Raw genomic sequence first — 15789 nt, 5'->3', positions numbered from 1 at the left:
ATGTCTAAGCAAGGAGACGACTGCTACTTCTATTTCTATTCCACCTGTAACAAGGTATGTTTGGGCTTCTTTTGCTTTGGGGTTTCTTGTTGAGTTTTTAGGAGAGGAGGGGGCAGAGGGGGAGGGGACATCCAGATTTCTGTTAACTGAATAAGCAGTTAGATTCTGCTTCCAGTTCTGCTAGCATGGATAATTTTTTAGGCTGTACTGTTTTAATTTCCTTTTTGTTGATTTCCTTTTGGTTACAGGGAGACAGCTGTTCCTTCCGCCACTGTGAGGCTGCTCTGGGCAATGAGAGAGTGTGCAGGCTGTGGCGGGAGGGTCGCTGTTTCAGGACTAGCTGCAGGTTCAGACACATGGAAGTCGAAGTGAGTGTTTGCCTAAAGATGTGTTCTCAAACTAAATCCCTGAAAGCATTTTTCCTTGCTGTCGGTAGACTGAATGTGCTTGTACGTGATAGCTTTACTTGCTTTAAAATGATACTGGTTTCTGTTACTTGGAGGGGGGTGGGAGGAATTTGGGGGAAGAAAAATCAATTTCTTAGGTATATCTCAGCAAGACATTTTTGTATTAGGTGCTGATGTTGTTCTGAGGTCTTGGGGTAGCACAGGGTGGGGAGGGAGAAGATGGGAAGGAGATAAGGCTCTGAAAGGTAAATTGAGAGAGATTCAAGCTAGGCAATTTAAGGCATTTTTTCCCTCTGAATAATCCCAGTATTTTGCACGTTGTCTTAGTTTAACCCACCCTGAACTGGTGTGTGAGAGCCGCCCATCTTCTCCAACGGAATGACAGGAAAGCTAGATAATATGTAGTTGTTACAGCTTACGCAAACTTTGTCGATCTGCCCTGAAATGCTTTCAGTGATAACTGCCCTTTGGAATGATGTTTCCGCAGTGCACTGCAATAGCCCTGTCTCTGGCATGACGTGTAACTATGTCTCTTAGCAAATCTCAGGCGAGTGTTACCATGAGCTTTTATTTCTTTCTGTCTTCAGAAAAAACGCAGTGAGATTCCTTGCTACTGGGAGAATCAACCAGCTGGCTGTCAAAAATCCAACTGTGCGTTCCGTCACACGAAAGGACGTTATGTCGACGGACGCTTCTTCCCGCCAAGCAAAAGTGAGTTTCTTGGGTCCTTTTTCTTTCAGCATTAAAGAATTAATTTTGAATATTACTTAGGAGTGGGTACAATGCCGTAGAAGGCATCAGGTAACTGCTCACTGATGAGTGTAGGGAGAAGTGTGCAGTCGCAGGCTCTCAGCTAAACGGACTGTAATTCTGGTATGTAATTTTTTCTTTCATGCTCAGCTTCTCTGTGCTTTGTGTGATCTTTGCACTTCAGGTTGCTTTCCCCTCATTTAATCCTTTCTGGATGGTCGGGTGGCGAGATTAGTGTGTGAAGGGAAGCCGTTGTTCCTGGTGTGTTCGTAGGGGTGGGGAATAGGAAACTCTGAATTCAGTAGCCAGGTGGGTTATGTACCTTATCTACCCTATCTAGACAGTGAGTGCAAGGTTGAGGTGAAAGTTTTACATGGCCAAATGAGAGATGATCCTCGTCTTCCTCTAGCTACGCTTCCAAGTCCCCCTGAGTCTGCAGAAGATGCTGTGAAAATGGCTCAGGCGTCACTGCAGCAAAACAAACTTTCTGTCCAGTCAAATCCCTCTCCGCCGCTGAGGGGGGTGATGAAAGCGGAAAACTCTGAAAAGGTCCCAAGTCCTACGCATCCTCCAGTTGTAATCAATGCTGCAGATGATGATGAAGATGGGTACTTTTTACTTCCTGAAGGCACTTCTACTGGAGGTGAATGTATAAATGAGAGAATGCCTGAACTGTGTAGCGTTTAAAGCTACGGACGAGAGTCTGGACTCTTAAATAGTTTTTCCCCGGTATAGCTCTTGCTTATATGAGCTTGTCAAGTCAATATAGCTGTTTAAAAAAACCCCTCCTACAAACAGTTGCTTGTAGTTAAGAATACGAACAGAATGTGAACCGTGGACTGAAACGTCATTGTACGAGCTACATAAGCGTGAAACATCTTGTATAATCCCTGCTCCCTAACTGAATAGGTTTATTTTGGACTTTCAGACCAGCTTTCTGAAGAAGGAGGTGAAACTAAAACAGCTGTCCAGCAACCGGCAACAGAAGCCCCTAGTGGATCGCGGATAATTTCCACTAGGAAATGCAGCGGTAATACAAAGCAAGGTATTCTAGCAGCTGTAGTAGGATGGATTGGAAGGAGAACTTGACGATTAACTCCAAAGCACTATGTTCTAAAAGTACGGTAGAACATAGGGTAGCTGGATGGAGTCAGTTATTTCCATGGGCTCGTTCCTGTCTAATAATGTCGTATGTCCCTTGGGTCAGACAGGTCAACTCCTCCTTGTTGACTTTTGTAAAACAAAATAGAGCCACAGCGTGGAGTTTAAATGCCTGCAAGTGTGTCCTTTCAAACACTGTGGGAAGCCATATCTAATGACGGAGGAATCTAATATCATGTAGATGGATTAAAACGCTTAAAAGTGCAGGTTTTACTCTGTAGGATGGGAGGAGGGGTGCCAATTGCTTACCAAAATGCCCATCCGTTCTATGGCTTTTTTTACTTGTGGGGAGTGTTGAGAGGGTTTATTTGGAAGACTTTGGAAGGGTTCTGAGCTGTAAGAAGCTTGAGGAAGCGTGCTCTTCAACATGTGCCTTTAGGCCTCAGCTTCATTAATGATTTTCTGTTTTCAGAGGACAATTTAAAGTTTGGAATAAAAACGGTTAAAGAAATCAAATTGAAGAAACTAAAGGAAAAAACAAAAAACCAAGGTGGTGAGTTAATATCCCTTACTTTCTTATCCTTCTGCCTTCTGTTCACCTTCATCCTTTTGTTTTTTTTGTTTTTGTTTTTAAGCTTCTGATACTACCTGGATAGCTGGCTATGCACTGGTGAATACAATTCTTGGCACGAGAAAGGAAATTTTGGGGGGCTGTTGGGTTCAGACTGGGAGGTGTATGCAGCTGAGAGCTGCTTGAGTGACAGACTTCCATGCTTAGTTGCAGGCCTTGAGCTACTTTGGCGTGCAGTCTGTTTTCTTAAACTCAAACAGCTGATATTCTAGATTGGAATTCCAAGGGCAAATCAGAGGGAAATTGCTCATTTCTCTTATTTACATGCAGTGGTCATTGTGTGTTTGACAGTAATGGATAACTAATGTCTTTGGTCTTTGTGATAGTTCTTCTGTTTTGGTTGGTTGGTTGGTTTTTTGTTGGTTTTATTTTTTTCCCTAAACATCCTTATGTTTTGCTTGCTCTGATCAGAAGGTCCTTCAGGAGTTTCTGTTCCTCCGCTCCAATCTCGGGCTGTTCCTGTGCCAGAAAAGGAAATTGTACGGACGGTAGTGAGAACTGTGACTCTGTCTACAAAGCAAGGTAATAGCCAATGCTATTGTTTCCATTTCATGGCTCCTCAACCACAAGGTTAAGTAATAATTAAGGTAATTCAGACACGTTAGCCTGCTGGTGCTGCCTTTTCTAATTAAAACCCTGCTTTTATGCTTAAAGGCCCTGGTTTGATTGCAAATATTTGGCATTTGTAGGTGCTGAGTTTGTCGTATTGCAATAAAAGATCCAGAAGTGGTTTGTCAATACAAGTGTCAGTATGCAAATAAGGGGATAACTGGAAAACCCGGGGAGTAATGAAAGGGAAGACCTATAGAAGATGGTATTATACAAGTAGCCAATTTCTGAAGCATTGACGAGGCTGACGGTGGCACTTGCGGAGAGTAGCGTGATACGAGTCTGTGTATAAGTGGTGGTGTTCAGATCTGCACAAATTCCTTGGAAAGGCAAAAAACGTGTGGCACTACTACTACTCGTAGTCACTCGTTTCTGTGGTTTGGCTACCAGAAGAGTGTCTTTTGCTGGGACGTGGGCTAGAAGGACAATGCTTTTACTGGCTACTGGTTTGTGTGCACTGAAGAGATTATTCTTTGTTTTAGGGGAGGAGCCTGTGATTCAACTGAACCTTGGCGAGAGGATGGGAAAACGGAAAGCCTCCACAGGTAAGAGCTTTTTGTGAGCCGTTGTTCGGGTGTCCTCATCTAAACGTGAACTATATTTAAGGGTATTTTTGCTGCGTGCAGGAGGAAAATACATTTTGGCAGAGATGTGTATTGACGGCAGAAGTGGCAAATTTGGTTAGCAGCTGAAAGACAAATATAAGCAAAGATCCCTGGAAGCATTGAAGTTTGTGGCTGACTGTTCTAAAATCCTCCTCCAGAGAAACGTTCTTAAAGTATTGCTTGTTTTCTCTCTTTGTGAAGCTGGTAAAAGTGTCCTTCCGCTAAAGCGCAACCTTGCTGACAGGCTGGGGAAGAAGACAGAGGTTCTGGATAGTGCTGACAAAGCAGCAAAGAGAGGTACGGCTACTAAGCAGACATCTGGGTTTGATGCACAGATTTTCTGTTTAGGTTTGCTGTTTGTCCTTTCTTCTAACGGTTCTTTTTGCGCGTTGGTTGAGGGCTCGAGGTAGCTCTGAATCCCAGTGAAGTGATGGGTCTCATTTCGAAATGCGAACACCAAATGGAGATTTATGCAATCTGCCTAACTTTTCCTGTTCTCTCTTGTAGTTCAAGTCCCCAGGTCTCTGAAGGAGAGGCTAGGACTGTCCTCTGAGCAGACCAGTACAGAGACAGATAAGAACTGGCTATTAAGTATGCCTTCACCTTTTTCCTTTCCATGAGCTTTCATACAGCCCTAAAAGTTAATTTAAAAACACCTGCCTGATTCCTCTTGCTCGAGTGCTGAAGCTGTCCTCTTTAGCTGCTGGCTAAATACACTTACCTAGAAGGATTGTGGGACTGTTAAGAGAACCTGTTTGTTGTTTGTTTTTTTTTTCCCCTGAGGCAGAGCAAGACGGTATCAGTTCTCTCTTCCTTTTCCTCTAGCCAAACGGAAGGTGTGCCTGAAGCCTTTGGATGGGAAAGCCACCTTCCCCACAAAGCAGCCACTGAAACGTAAGGCAGCCGAGAGTCATCCCTCTGCCGTGGCGGCTGTGAAGTCATTGAGTGCCACTGGTGGCGACGGGAAGGAGCCTTCAGCTAAAAAAGCAGCTGTGGTAAGGACAGCGACTGAGGCAGTAGTGGGTCCCTAGTAAAATTGATGCCCAAGTTGTACGCTCCTCTTGGAGAACAGGTGGAAGACTGAAATGTTCTCCGGGTCTCTGTTCCCTTTTAAATCCAGAAGTGGTCGACAGGACACTTGTAGTACCTTTCTGCTTTTTACGAGGTGAATGGCAGTGTTTACATAACGCTCTGCTACGTCCATTAATGCCGTGTTCTTTAGGAAGACCCAAGGTCGTTAGTAAACTTTAAGGGAATACTAACTTTTCTTCAGGTGTGCCCTGGTTCTGTATTTTGGTTAGGGTTCAGCAATGCCAGAGGAGAAGCAGTGGAGGAAGAATCTGCAAAGCAGTCTTTGACCTGTGTATCATAAAAACCACCTTGCTTCTTCCTAGGCCATTGTTCCGGCTTTGCCAGAGGACAGCCTCCTCTCCGTACGTGGGAGAGAAGAACCCCAAGCCAGGTAACAACTAGAACTTGTTCTTTTTCTTGATCAGTGTGCCTTTCACGTGAAACTGAGTTTTGTTTTTTTCACACGTGGAAACATTAGGGTTTTGAGATAATTCATGCCAAAATCCAGCAGAGGAAAAATTTGTCTGAAAGAATAAGCTTCTAGTAGCTGGCTGGACTGCTTATTCAGATTCTTGTCTGAAAATGCTGCAAGTTGGTACAGCTTTTCAGTGGCTTCTTGGGTTTTCTGAACGCCTGCAGAGGTTGACTTGGTAACCTTTTTGCAGTCAAATTAGTAAAGGTGGCCAAGTACCTCTGGCTACAAAAATGGAACCTTCTTTGCCAGACCCCAGATGCTGTGTCTTTGCGGATAAATCCCCAAACTGCAAAATGTACCTGCTGATACATTGGGCTCTAAAAGCAGCCCCAGGTTAATTGAATAACAATCCCTGTGTAAGGCTGAGGTGTAGGAGGGATTAACTACCGTTTTAAGAGCTGGTTTGCAGAAAACATGTCTCTGCTTAAGGAATGTCATACACTGATTTGCTCTCTTTCTTGTTCTTCCAAGTCCTGTACTGCATCTTGGAAGCCAGGCAGACTCTGTGGCACAGTCAGAGGTCACAAGCTCAACTTCACCTTCTTCACAAGTAGCAGTAAAGAAACGCCGGTTGAACTTCTCAGGGGCCTGGGAAGCCCCCTTCTCTGTAGAAGACGACTTTGAGAAGTTTCTTTGGGAAATCTCAGGAGGCAAACAGGAAGACGAAATGGATGTGGACCCAGAGAATGATGAGGATGACTTCTTCATGGAAATTGGTGAACTGATTGATGGCTGAAAATAAAGAAATAAATAAATTGAAACGGATTACTTTGTTGGATACCCAGAGGTGATTCTTTTTCGAGCTGAGGTTTTGCAATGAGTCTTAAAGCACAGGTGAACTGGTAGAAATTGGCAGTATCTGCACTCAGTTGTCCTGAACTTCCCTGCAGGTCAGAGGTGCGGTCTGAATTTGTGACCCTGCAGAAGACAGCTGAGACTGGGGTCTATTGTGTACCCTGCCACCAGGGATCGTTTTCCCTAGCAGCTACCTTTTGAATGATTTTCTTAAATTTTTGAAGAACTTGAATCTCTTCTCTTCCTACGAGGATTTGTGAAGCTGCAGGGGCCCTCAGGCATTAGCTGCTGGCAGAGGAAAAATCGGTTGTCAGAGTTGATTGTCAATACTTTCTCTTTGGGAGAAAACACTTGCGTGCTTTGATAATCCACTGTGCTGTCTTAGTTCTAGAGGAAAGGTCTGAAACCAAAACTGAGTAAACTGCTGTTCCAGCTCCAGAAGGGTCACCCAGCCCCAAGCTGCCAACACTTTATCCTGCTGCAGGACTTTCTCCCGCTGAGATTTCCACCAGAGTGGGTCGGTCGGTTGCTAACTTGCGCACAGACTTCGGGAGAGAGGAAGAGCGCGCGAGAGCCCGGCGAGGAAGGCTTCCCCCTCGCTGCTTCCCTCCTCCTGCTCCGTCGTCAGCCTTCGCTGTCCCCGGCCTAGGCTCTGCCCGTGGAGACGGGGTTTGGTGTACGCCATGGTTTCTGTAAATATTTTATTCTTCCCTCTTATATTCGTATTCTCCTGAAGGTCCTGTATTAAACGTAGCCTGGGCTCCTCCGCCTTCGCCGGTAGTTGAGCTGTTCCCCATGACAGCACTTAACAGGGTTTTTAACGAACCCTGGCGCAGGAAGGGTGTGGGTGCGTGGTCTGTCTGTGGGGCGTCCTTAACGCTCCGCTCCAGATCCTCATCTTCCGCTACCTGCAGAACGTGAGTACCGCCGGGCTGCCGCGGCTTCGGCCCCGTGTGAGAGGAACGTCCCGGTGCTTCTTGCGCAGGGCCCTTAGAGCCGTGTGGGGAGCGGGGCGGCACGCCGGAGGGGTCTTTCCGAGTTCAGGATGGGGTTTTTGGAGCCGGTTCCTGTTGAACTGAAGAACTTGCTGTCGTTGCGATCCGTGAGAAGACCAACTAGTTCCGATTTGGGCGTTTTTCCTTCTCACCTTAAGGGGTTACCTTTGTAAGAGGCGTTTGCTCTTGCAGTCGGGTGTGCAGGGATGTTTTCCGTGACAGTCTTTAAAGCCTGTGCTGTTGCGTGTCCGCCAGTGAAGGCAGAGAGTATTTCCAAAATAGTCTACCACCTTAAAAATGACCGAGGATGTAACCGAAACCACGCGTGAGAGTTACTGCCTCGAGTGTTACGAAGCTATCGGCAGCAAGGAGTTGTTAATGCACAGGAGAGAACAAAATTGTGTGGAGTGTTTATGTTCCTGTTGTGCTCTCCCCCTCCATCATTTTGCAGAGGTCCAGGATCCAGGTGTGGCTTTCTGAGCAAGTGAACATGGGGCTAGAAGGCTGCATCATTGTGAGTATCAGGATGTCTTTGGCTTGGGGTTTTTGTTGGTTGTTCTTCAAATTGATAAAACTGTTTCTTCCTGTCAGGAAAAACTAGCATGGGGGGTGGCAAGACCTCGTGCCTCTCCAATTAATAGTCTTAATTGTCCAGCCCACGTCAGCACAGCTCACGATAGTTTGTGTCGTTGTTGCTGAAGTTTAGAGCAGGGGACGTAGCTCACCGACGGCTTTTGTTGCTGATTTTTAGGGCTTTGATGAATATATGAACTTGGTGCCGGACGACGCAGAGGAAATTCACTCCAAAGCAAAACCAAGGAAAGAGCTGGGTATGTCAGTGTGTCTGTGTAACCCGAGCGATGCCTGAATCCTGGCTGCGTGAGCCTTCCCCGTAGCAAGGCTTTAAAGCACAAAAGGTGTGAAGAGTGTTGAGTTTGGAGTACAGTGAGCAGATACTGGCTAGGTCTCGGTTCCTGCTGTTTCCTGAGCTGGTGGTTTTGTTGAACGTGAAGGAGAAAGAATCTGCCTCTGCCTGAGGCGAGTCTTTGTCTTTCAAATGTGGGGAACAACGGATGGACTGCGCTGCACGTTTTCTGCAGCCCGGGTGGCTGGAGGGGTCCAGTCGAACTCCTGCTCAGGAATATGGAAGGCAACACGCAAAATGCTGAGCTGCTTGGGCACTGAAAAGAGCTAGGTCTGAGGGGATTTCTCTTGTTCCCCCCATGGTGGTGAATGTAGTAAAGTTGCACTATACAGGTGTCTCTCACTTCCTAGGGAAAAGAAATGGCGCCTTCTAGACCGTGAATTCCTCCTGATTTGTATTGGAATGCCTCTGCTGGGCAAAGCAGTGTCCCTTAATTGCCATCCATTTAAGCGTTGGCTTGTGCAAACTGCAGAAATCGTGCTTGAAATTTAATTTAATTATCAATGGCATCAGCAACACATTTGGAAGAAAGTTTCTTGTCAGACTTCTACCTGAAGGAGCGCCAGTAATTTCTAGCAGGAGATGCGTAGGAATCTGTATGACACAAGAGCCTGTTTTTGAAGGTGCTAAGGGTCAAAAGTGAATAGTCCCATCAATACTGAAGAAGGGAAGAAAACCTTGCACTTAACAACTGGTCTTACTCCTGTTGTGGTTTAAGCCCAGCCGGTAACAAAGCACCACGCAGCCGCTTGCTCACTCTCCTCTCCCCCTGCCGCCCCGGGCCACGGTGGGATGAGCAGAAAACATAAGGCAGGCTCGTGGGTCGAGGTAAGGACTGGGAGAGATCACTCACCCCTTATGGTCACGGGCAAAAGACAGGCTCAGCTTGGGGAAGAAACAAAATCAATGTAGTTTACTACAAATCCAAAGAAGCCAAGGATATTAGGAAGTCAAACCAAACCTGCGAACACCTGCCCCCCACCCCTCCCTCCTTCCCGCCTCAACTCCACTCCCGGGTTTCTCTCCCTGCTCCCCCGGCGGCGGGGAATGGGGGCTGGGGTCGGTTCCTCACAGGTTGTCTCTGCCGCTCCTTCCTCCTCAGGGGGAGGAGGACTCCGCGCTCGTCCCCTGCTCCACCGCGAGGTCCCTCCCACAGGAGACTGTCCTTCAGGAAGGTCTCGTCCTTGCCGCGGGCTGCAGTTCCTCACAAACTTCCCTGGCGTGGGTCCTTTCCGCGGGCTTCAGTTCTTCCCGAACTTCCCTGGCGTGGGTCCTTTCCGCGGGCCGGTCTTCAGCCACACGCTGCTCCAGCGCGGGCTTTCCCATGGAGCCACGGCCATCTTGGGGGGCCTCTGCTCCACCGTTCGCCTCCAGGGGCTGCAGGGGCATCAACCTCCTCGGGTGCCCCTCCTGCCCCCCGACCCCGGTGTCTGCAGAGCTGTTCCTCTCACATTCCTAATCCCCCTGCTCGCTGCAGGTTCCCCTTCTGAAATAGTTTATCCCAGAGGCGCTACCACTGTCGCTGATTGCGTCGGCCTGGGCCAGAGGCGGGTCCGACTCCGAGCTGAGGGAGCTTCGAGCAGCTTCTCACAGGAGCCACCCCTGCAGCCCCTGCGCTGCTACCAAAACCCCGCCACACAAACCCATAACAACTCCCTTTGCCAAGCAGTCAAAACCCAGAAACTAACATGAGAACCCAACTTGTCCTCTCTTTATTTCAGATTTGGGAAAATTCCCTGCTGGAAAAAAGAAAATCCTGGAAAATCCGCTAGTGTTTGTGTGAGTAGAAGGTTCCAACCTTTTGTTATTAAGCTGTAAGAACTATTTCATGCCGTTTTGTCCAAAAGCGTCAGAAATACTTGCACAGAAATGCGCAGCATCTGAATGGAAGGCGTCAGAACCGCTTGAATTTGAGCTTTATCTGGTGTGGCTGCAGGTTTTGTGGCATTTAGTATCTTCAGAACAGTAAGAATCAAAGTATCTGACTTTGCATCCAAAAAACCTGCTTGTGGCTAAAGAAGATCAGTTTCAGCTCTGGAGGCACCAAAAAATCATCAGCTGTCAAATTGGACCTAAGCCATCTTTTCAAACCTTCCGTGATCTTGCTGCAATGCGTGATGATGGATATATGGATTAGAGAACAGCGTACGATGGCAAACTTGTAGCATTGGCTCTGATGTAAAAAGAAAACAAATTCTTTCCTAAAATCAAAGTAATTCCAAATTCTTGGTACCGTGCAGCCACGCCACTTGCAAAGGAAGCATTTCCCTGCCTCTCAAAGCTTGCTGTATCCTCGATCTGCTGTCTTCCTGCTGTTAATTGATTGCAACTCTGCGTGTCTGATTAGGGCTAAGAGTTGCTCTCGATAGGGATATCATACAACATATGCTGTGCACGCTCGTGTGTATAGATACGTTTATACTGTACGCGTGTACATAGGCATGCCTGTTTGTGTGCTGGCCCTAAAATCACTCGTGTTCTAAAGCATCAGCCTTGAAGGCATATTCATCAAACTGTTCTGTAGATCTTTTGTTTTTACGGGTTCCCTCAAAATGAGAGACTTTTTATGCAGTCTGCTGTGGCAAATAGCCCCACATTCTAATCTTTACTATCACTCTTGCTGACTTTATCGTCACTCGCTCTTGGTGTGTGTATAAACAGGTATGTGTATGTATGTTCAGACAGTATTTAACAGGTAGAGTTGACTAAAACAAATGTAAAGAGTGGAAATTCTGACTCTTCTGCTTCAGCTTTGGACAACTTGGCTTCAGATTCTCATCCAGAGATGAGATGTGTTAGCAAGAGCTTGTTCTGTGCTTCAGACGACCCGATGGGTGGTTTGCATACGCATCATAACGCAGCATTGTCTATGTAACTTGTGACACCTAGGGCGCTGTCAGCCTAGTGGAGTGCGGTAACAAGCAGGTAGATCATCAGCAGCTGTTTGCAGCTGGGGTAAGGCTGACAGATTGACAGGGGGGATGAGAACACGTAGTTCCTGGTGCTCTGCCTTCCTTGTGATCTGACTGTCGTAATAAACAGGGGGGGCGTTAAGCATCTTTAATACTTTTGTAAGCGATTAAAGGCACAAAGTAGAGCAGCAAGAGAGACTGCCCAAGTGGAATACTTTGTGCTTTATAACCCACAAGTACCCACAGGTAGGTGCAATAATACTCCCCTCGTGCGTTTGTTGGGGTGCAAAACAAAGTTTTGTTCCCTTCTTGGTCTTTGGTACAGGACAAAGGCAGGTCAGCAAGCTGGAAGGTTAGGCCAGGGAGTAGGACTGTTTCTTCTTTTTCACCTACTGATACCTTTCTTTAGGGTTACTTTGAAAAAGAAGATTTGACTGATCAAGCCATCAGGAGACTTTCAGTCCAAGAAAGAGCAAAGCCAGCTCTTGCCAGGATTGGAGGAAGTCCCTGTTGAGAGCGAACCCTTAGGACCTGAGCTCGTTCTCAGAGTGTCGATTATGTCTAAGCAAGGAGACGACTGCTACTTCTATTTCTATTCCACCTGTAACAAGGTATGTTTGGGCTTCTTTTGCTTTGGGGTTTCTTGTTGAGTTTTTAGGAGAGGAGGGGGCAGAGGGGGAGGGGACATCCAGATTTCTGTTAACTGAATAAGCAGTTAGATTCTGCTTCCAGTTCTGCTAGCATGGATAATTTTTTAGGCTGTACTGTTTTAATTTCCTTTTTGTTGATTTCCTTTTGGTTACAGGGAGACAGCTGTTCCTTCCGCCACTGTGAGGCTGCTCTGGGCAATGAGAGAGTGTGCAGGCTGTGGCGGGAGGGTCGCTGTTTCAGGACTAGCTGCAGGTTCAGACACATGGAAGTCGAAGTGAGTGTTTGCCTAAAGATGTGTTCTCAAACGAAATCCCTGAAAGCATTTTTCCTTGCTGTCGGTAGACTGAATGTGCTTGTACGTGATAGCTTTACTTGCTTTAAAATGATACTGGTTTGTGTTACTTGGAGGGGGGTGGGAGGAATTTGGGGGAAGAAAAATCAATTTCTTAGGTATATCTCAGCAAGACATTTTTGTATTAGGTGCTGACGTTGTTCTGAGGTCTTGGGGTAGCACAGGGTGGGGAGGGAGAAGATGGGAAGGAGATAAGGCTCTGAAAGGTAAATTGAGAGAGATTCAAGCTAGGCAATTTAAGGCATTTTTTCCCTCTGAAAAATCCCAGTATTTTGCACGTTGTCTTAGTTTAACCCACCCTGAACTGATGTGTGAGAGCCGCCCATCTTCTCCAACGGAATGACAGGAAAGCTGGATAATATGTAGTTGTTACAGCTTACGCAAACTTTGTCGATCTGCCCTGAAATGCTTTCAGTGATAACTGCCCTTTGGAATGATGTTTCCGCAGTGCACTGCAATAGCCCTGTCTCTGGCATGACGTGTAACTATGTCTCTTAGCAAATCTCAGGCGAGTGTTACCATGAGCTTTTATTTCTTTCTGTCTTCAGAAAAAACGCAGTGAGATTCCTTGCTACTGGGAGAATCAACCAGCTGGCTGTCAAAAATCCAACTGTGCGTTCCGTCACACGAAAGGACGTTATGTCGACGGACGCTTCTTCCCGCCAAGCAAAAGTGAGTTTCTTGGGTCCTTTTTCTTTCAGCATTAAAGAATTAATTTTGAATATTACTTAGGAGTGGGTACAATGCCGTAGAAGGCATCAGGTAACTGCTCACTGATGAGTGTAGGGAGAAGTGTGCAGTCGCAGGCTCTCAGCTAAACGGACTGTAATTCTGGTATGTAATTTTTTCTTTCATGCTCAGCTTCTCTGTGCTTTGTGTGATCTTTGCACTTCAGGTTGCTTTCCCCTCATTTAATCCTTTCTGGATGGTCGGGTGGCGAGATTAGTGTGTGAAGGGAAGCCGTTGTTCCTAGTGTGTTCGTAGGGGTGGGGAATAGGAAACTCTGAATTCAGTAGCCAGGTGGGTTATGTACCTTATCTACCCTATCTAGACAGTGAGTGCAAGGTTGGGGTGAAAGTTTTACATGGCCAAATGAGAGATGATCCTCATCTTCCTCTAGCTACGCTTCCAAGTCCCCCTGAGTCTGCAGAAGATGCTGTGAAAATGGCTCAGGCGTCACTGCAGCAAAACAAACTTTCTGTCCAGTCAAATCCCTCTCCGCAGCTGAGGGGGGTGATGATAGTGGAAAACTCTGAAAAGGTCCCAAGTCCTACGCATCCTCCAGTTGTAATCAATGCTGCAGATGATGATGAAGATGGGTACTTTTTACTTCCTGAAGGCACTTCTACTGGAGGTGAATGTATAAATGAGAGAATGCCTGAACTGTGTAGCGTTTAAAGCTACGGACGAGAGTCTGGACTCTTAAATAGTTTTTTCCCCGGTATAGCTCTTGCTTATATGAGCTTGTCAAGTCAATATAGCTGTTTAAAAAAACCCTCCTACAAACAGTTGCTTGTAGTTAAGAATACGAACAGAATGTGAACCGTGGACTGAAACGTCATTGTACGAGCTACATAAGCATGAAACGTCTTGTATAATCCCTGCTCCCTAACTGAATAGGTTTATTTTGGACTTTCAGACCAGCTTTCTGAAGAAGGAGGTGAAACTAAAACAGTTGTCCAGCAACCGGCAACAGAAGCCCCTAGTGGATCGCGGATAATTTCCACTAGGAAATGCAGCGGTAATACAAAGCAAGGTATTCTAGCAGCTGTAGTAGGATGGATTGGAAGGAGAACTTGACGATTAACTCCAAAGCACTATGTTCTAAAAGTACGGTAGAACATAGGGTAGCTGGATGGAGTCAGTTATTTCCATGAGCTCGTTCCTGTCTAATAATGTCGTATGTCCCTTGGGTCAGACAGGTCAACTCCTCCTTGTTGACTTTTGTAAAACAAAATAGAGCCACAGCGTGGAGCTTAAATGCCTGCAAATGCGTCCTTTCAAACACTGTGGGAAGCCATGTCTAATGACAGAGGAATCGAATATCATGTAGATGGATTAAAACGCTTAAAAGTGCAGGTTTTACTCTGTAGGATGGGAGGAGGGGTGCCAATTGCTTACCAAAATGCCCATCCGTTCTATGGCTTTTTTTACTTGTGGGGAGTGTTGAGAGGGTTTATTTGGAAGACTTTGGAAGGGTTCTGAGGTGTAAGAAGCTTGAGGATGTGTGCTCTTCAACATGTGCCTTTAGGCCTCAGCTTCATTAATGATTTTCTGTTTTCAGAGGACAATTTAAATTTTGGAATAAAAACACTTGAAGAAATCAAATTGGAGAAACTAAAGGAAAAAACAAAAAAGCAAGGTGGTGAGTTAATATCCCCTACTTATAGTGAATACTGTTGTTTCCATTTCATGGCTCCTCAACCACAAGGTTAAGTAATAATTAAGATAATTCAGACACGTTAGCCTGCTGGTGCTGCCTTTTCTAATTAAAACCCTGCTTTTATGCTTAAAGGCCCTGGTTTGATTGCAAATATTTGGCATTTGTAGGTGCTGAGTTTGTTGTATTGCAATAAAAGATCCAGAAGTGTTTTTTATCAGCCTGACATGAAGCCGTAGCTCTTCACGTATTACAGCATCTTACAGACTCTCCAATGTGCTTAATTGGACTTTCATGTTCCTGAAGTTGAGTGAGATTTGTGAATGAGCTAATGTGTGGACAGCATGTGGCAGAAGTAGTGGTTGGGTTAAGTGCAGTAGCAGCAGAGAGAGAGGCTACTGTCAATACAAGTGTCGGTATGCAAATAAGGGGATAACCGGAAAACCCGGGGAGTAATGAAAGGGAAGACCTATAGAAGATGGTATTATACAAGTAGCCAATTTTTGAAGCATTGACGAGGCTGACGGTGGCACTTGCGGAGAGTAGCGTGATACGAGTCTGTGTATAAGTGGTGGTGTTCAGATCTGCACAAATTCCTTGGAAAGGCAAAAAACGTGTGGCACTACTACTACTCGTAGTCACTCGTTTCTGTGGTTTGGCTACCAGAAGAGTGTCTTTTGCTGGGACGTGGTCTAGAAGGACAATGCTTTTACTGGCTACTGGTTTGTGTGCACTGAAGAGATTATTCTTTGTTTTAGGGGAGGAGCCTGTGATTCAACTGAACCTTGGCGAGAGGATGGGAAAACGGAAAGCCTCCACAGGTAAGAGCTTTTTGTGAGCCGTTGTTCGGGTGCCCTCATCTAAACGTGAACTATATTTAAGGGTATTTTTGCTGCGTGCAGGAGGAAAATACATTTTGGCAGAGATGTATGTTGACGGCAGAAGTGGCAAATTTGGTTAGCAGCTGAAAGACAAATATAAGCAAAGATCCCTGGAAGCATTGAAGTTTGTGGCTGACTGTTCTAAAATCCTCCTCCAGAGAAACGTTCTTAAAGTATTGCTTGTTTTCTCTCTTTCTGAAGCTGGTAAAAGTGTCCTTCCGCTAAAGCGCAACCTTGCTGACAGGCTGG

General features: G+C 46.0%; 1 protein-coding gene across 1 annotated transcript; it reads left to right on the top strand.

The window, feature by feature from the left end:
- On the top strand, nt 1-6471 carry LOC128154234 (zinc finger CCCH domain-containing protein 11A-like). Its single transcript, XM_052814499.1, has 13 exons — nt 1-54; nt 249-368; nt 995-1118; nt 1567-1785; nt 2086-2202; nt 2731-2811; nt 3301-3411; nt 3981-4043; nt 4305-4400; nt 4611-4648; nt 4934-5098; nt 5498-5565; nt 6121-6471. Exons 1-13 carry the CDS (start codon nt 1-3, stop codon nt 6383-6385), a joined length of 1521 nt encoding a protein of 506 aa, XP_052670459.1. The 3' UTR covers nt 6386-6471.
- The last annotated feature ends 9318 nt before the right edge of the window (nt 6472-15789 follow it).

The sequence above is a fragment of the Harpia harpyja genome, chromosome 19, assembly GCF_026419915.1.
Source record: "Harpia harpyja isolate bHarHar1 chromosome 19, bHarHar1 primary haplotype, whole genome shotgun sequence".
NCBI classification, from domain to species: Eukaryota; Metazoa; Chordata; class Aves; order Accipitriformes; family Accipitridae; genus Harpia; species Harpia harpyja.
Note: the sequence above shows the minus strand (reverse complement) of the source record. Positions and strands in the feature narration are given on the sequence as shown.

What these genes read in the sequence shown, in the direction of transcription:
- LOC128154234 (XM_052814499.1), top strand. Translation starts at nt 1, where the DNA reads ATGTCTAAGCAAGGAGACGACTGCTACTTCTATTTCTATTCCACCTGT. An exon ending in TCTATTCCACCTGTAACAAG is followed by an intron (nt 55 to 248) that starts GTATGTTTGGGC and finishes TTTTGGTTACAG; the next exon opens with GGAGACAGCTGTTCCTTCCG. An exon ending in AAAAACAAAAAACCAAGGTG is followed by an intron (nt 2,812 to 3,300) that starts GTGAGTTAATAT and finishes TGCTCTGATCAG; the next exon opens with AAGGTCCTTCAGGAGTTTCT.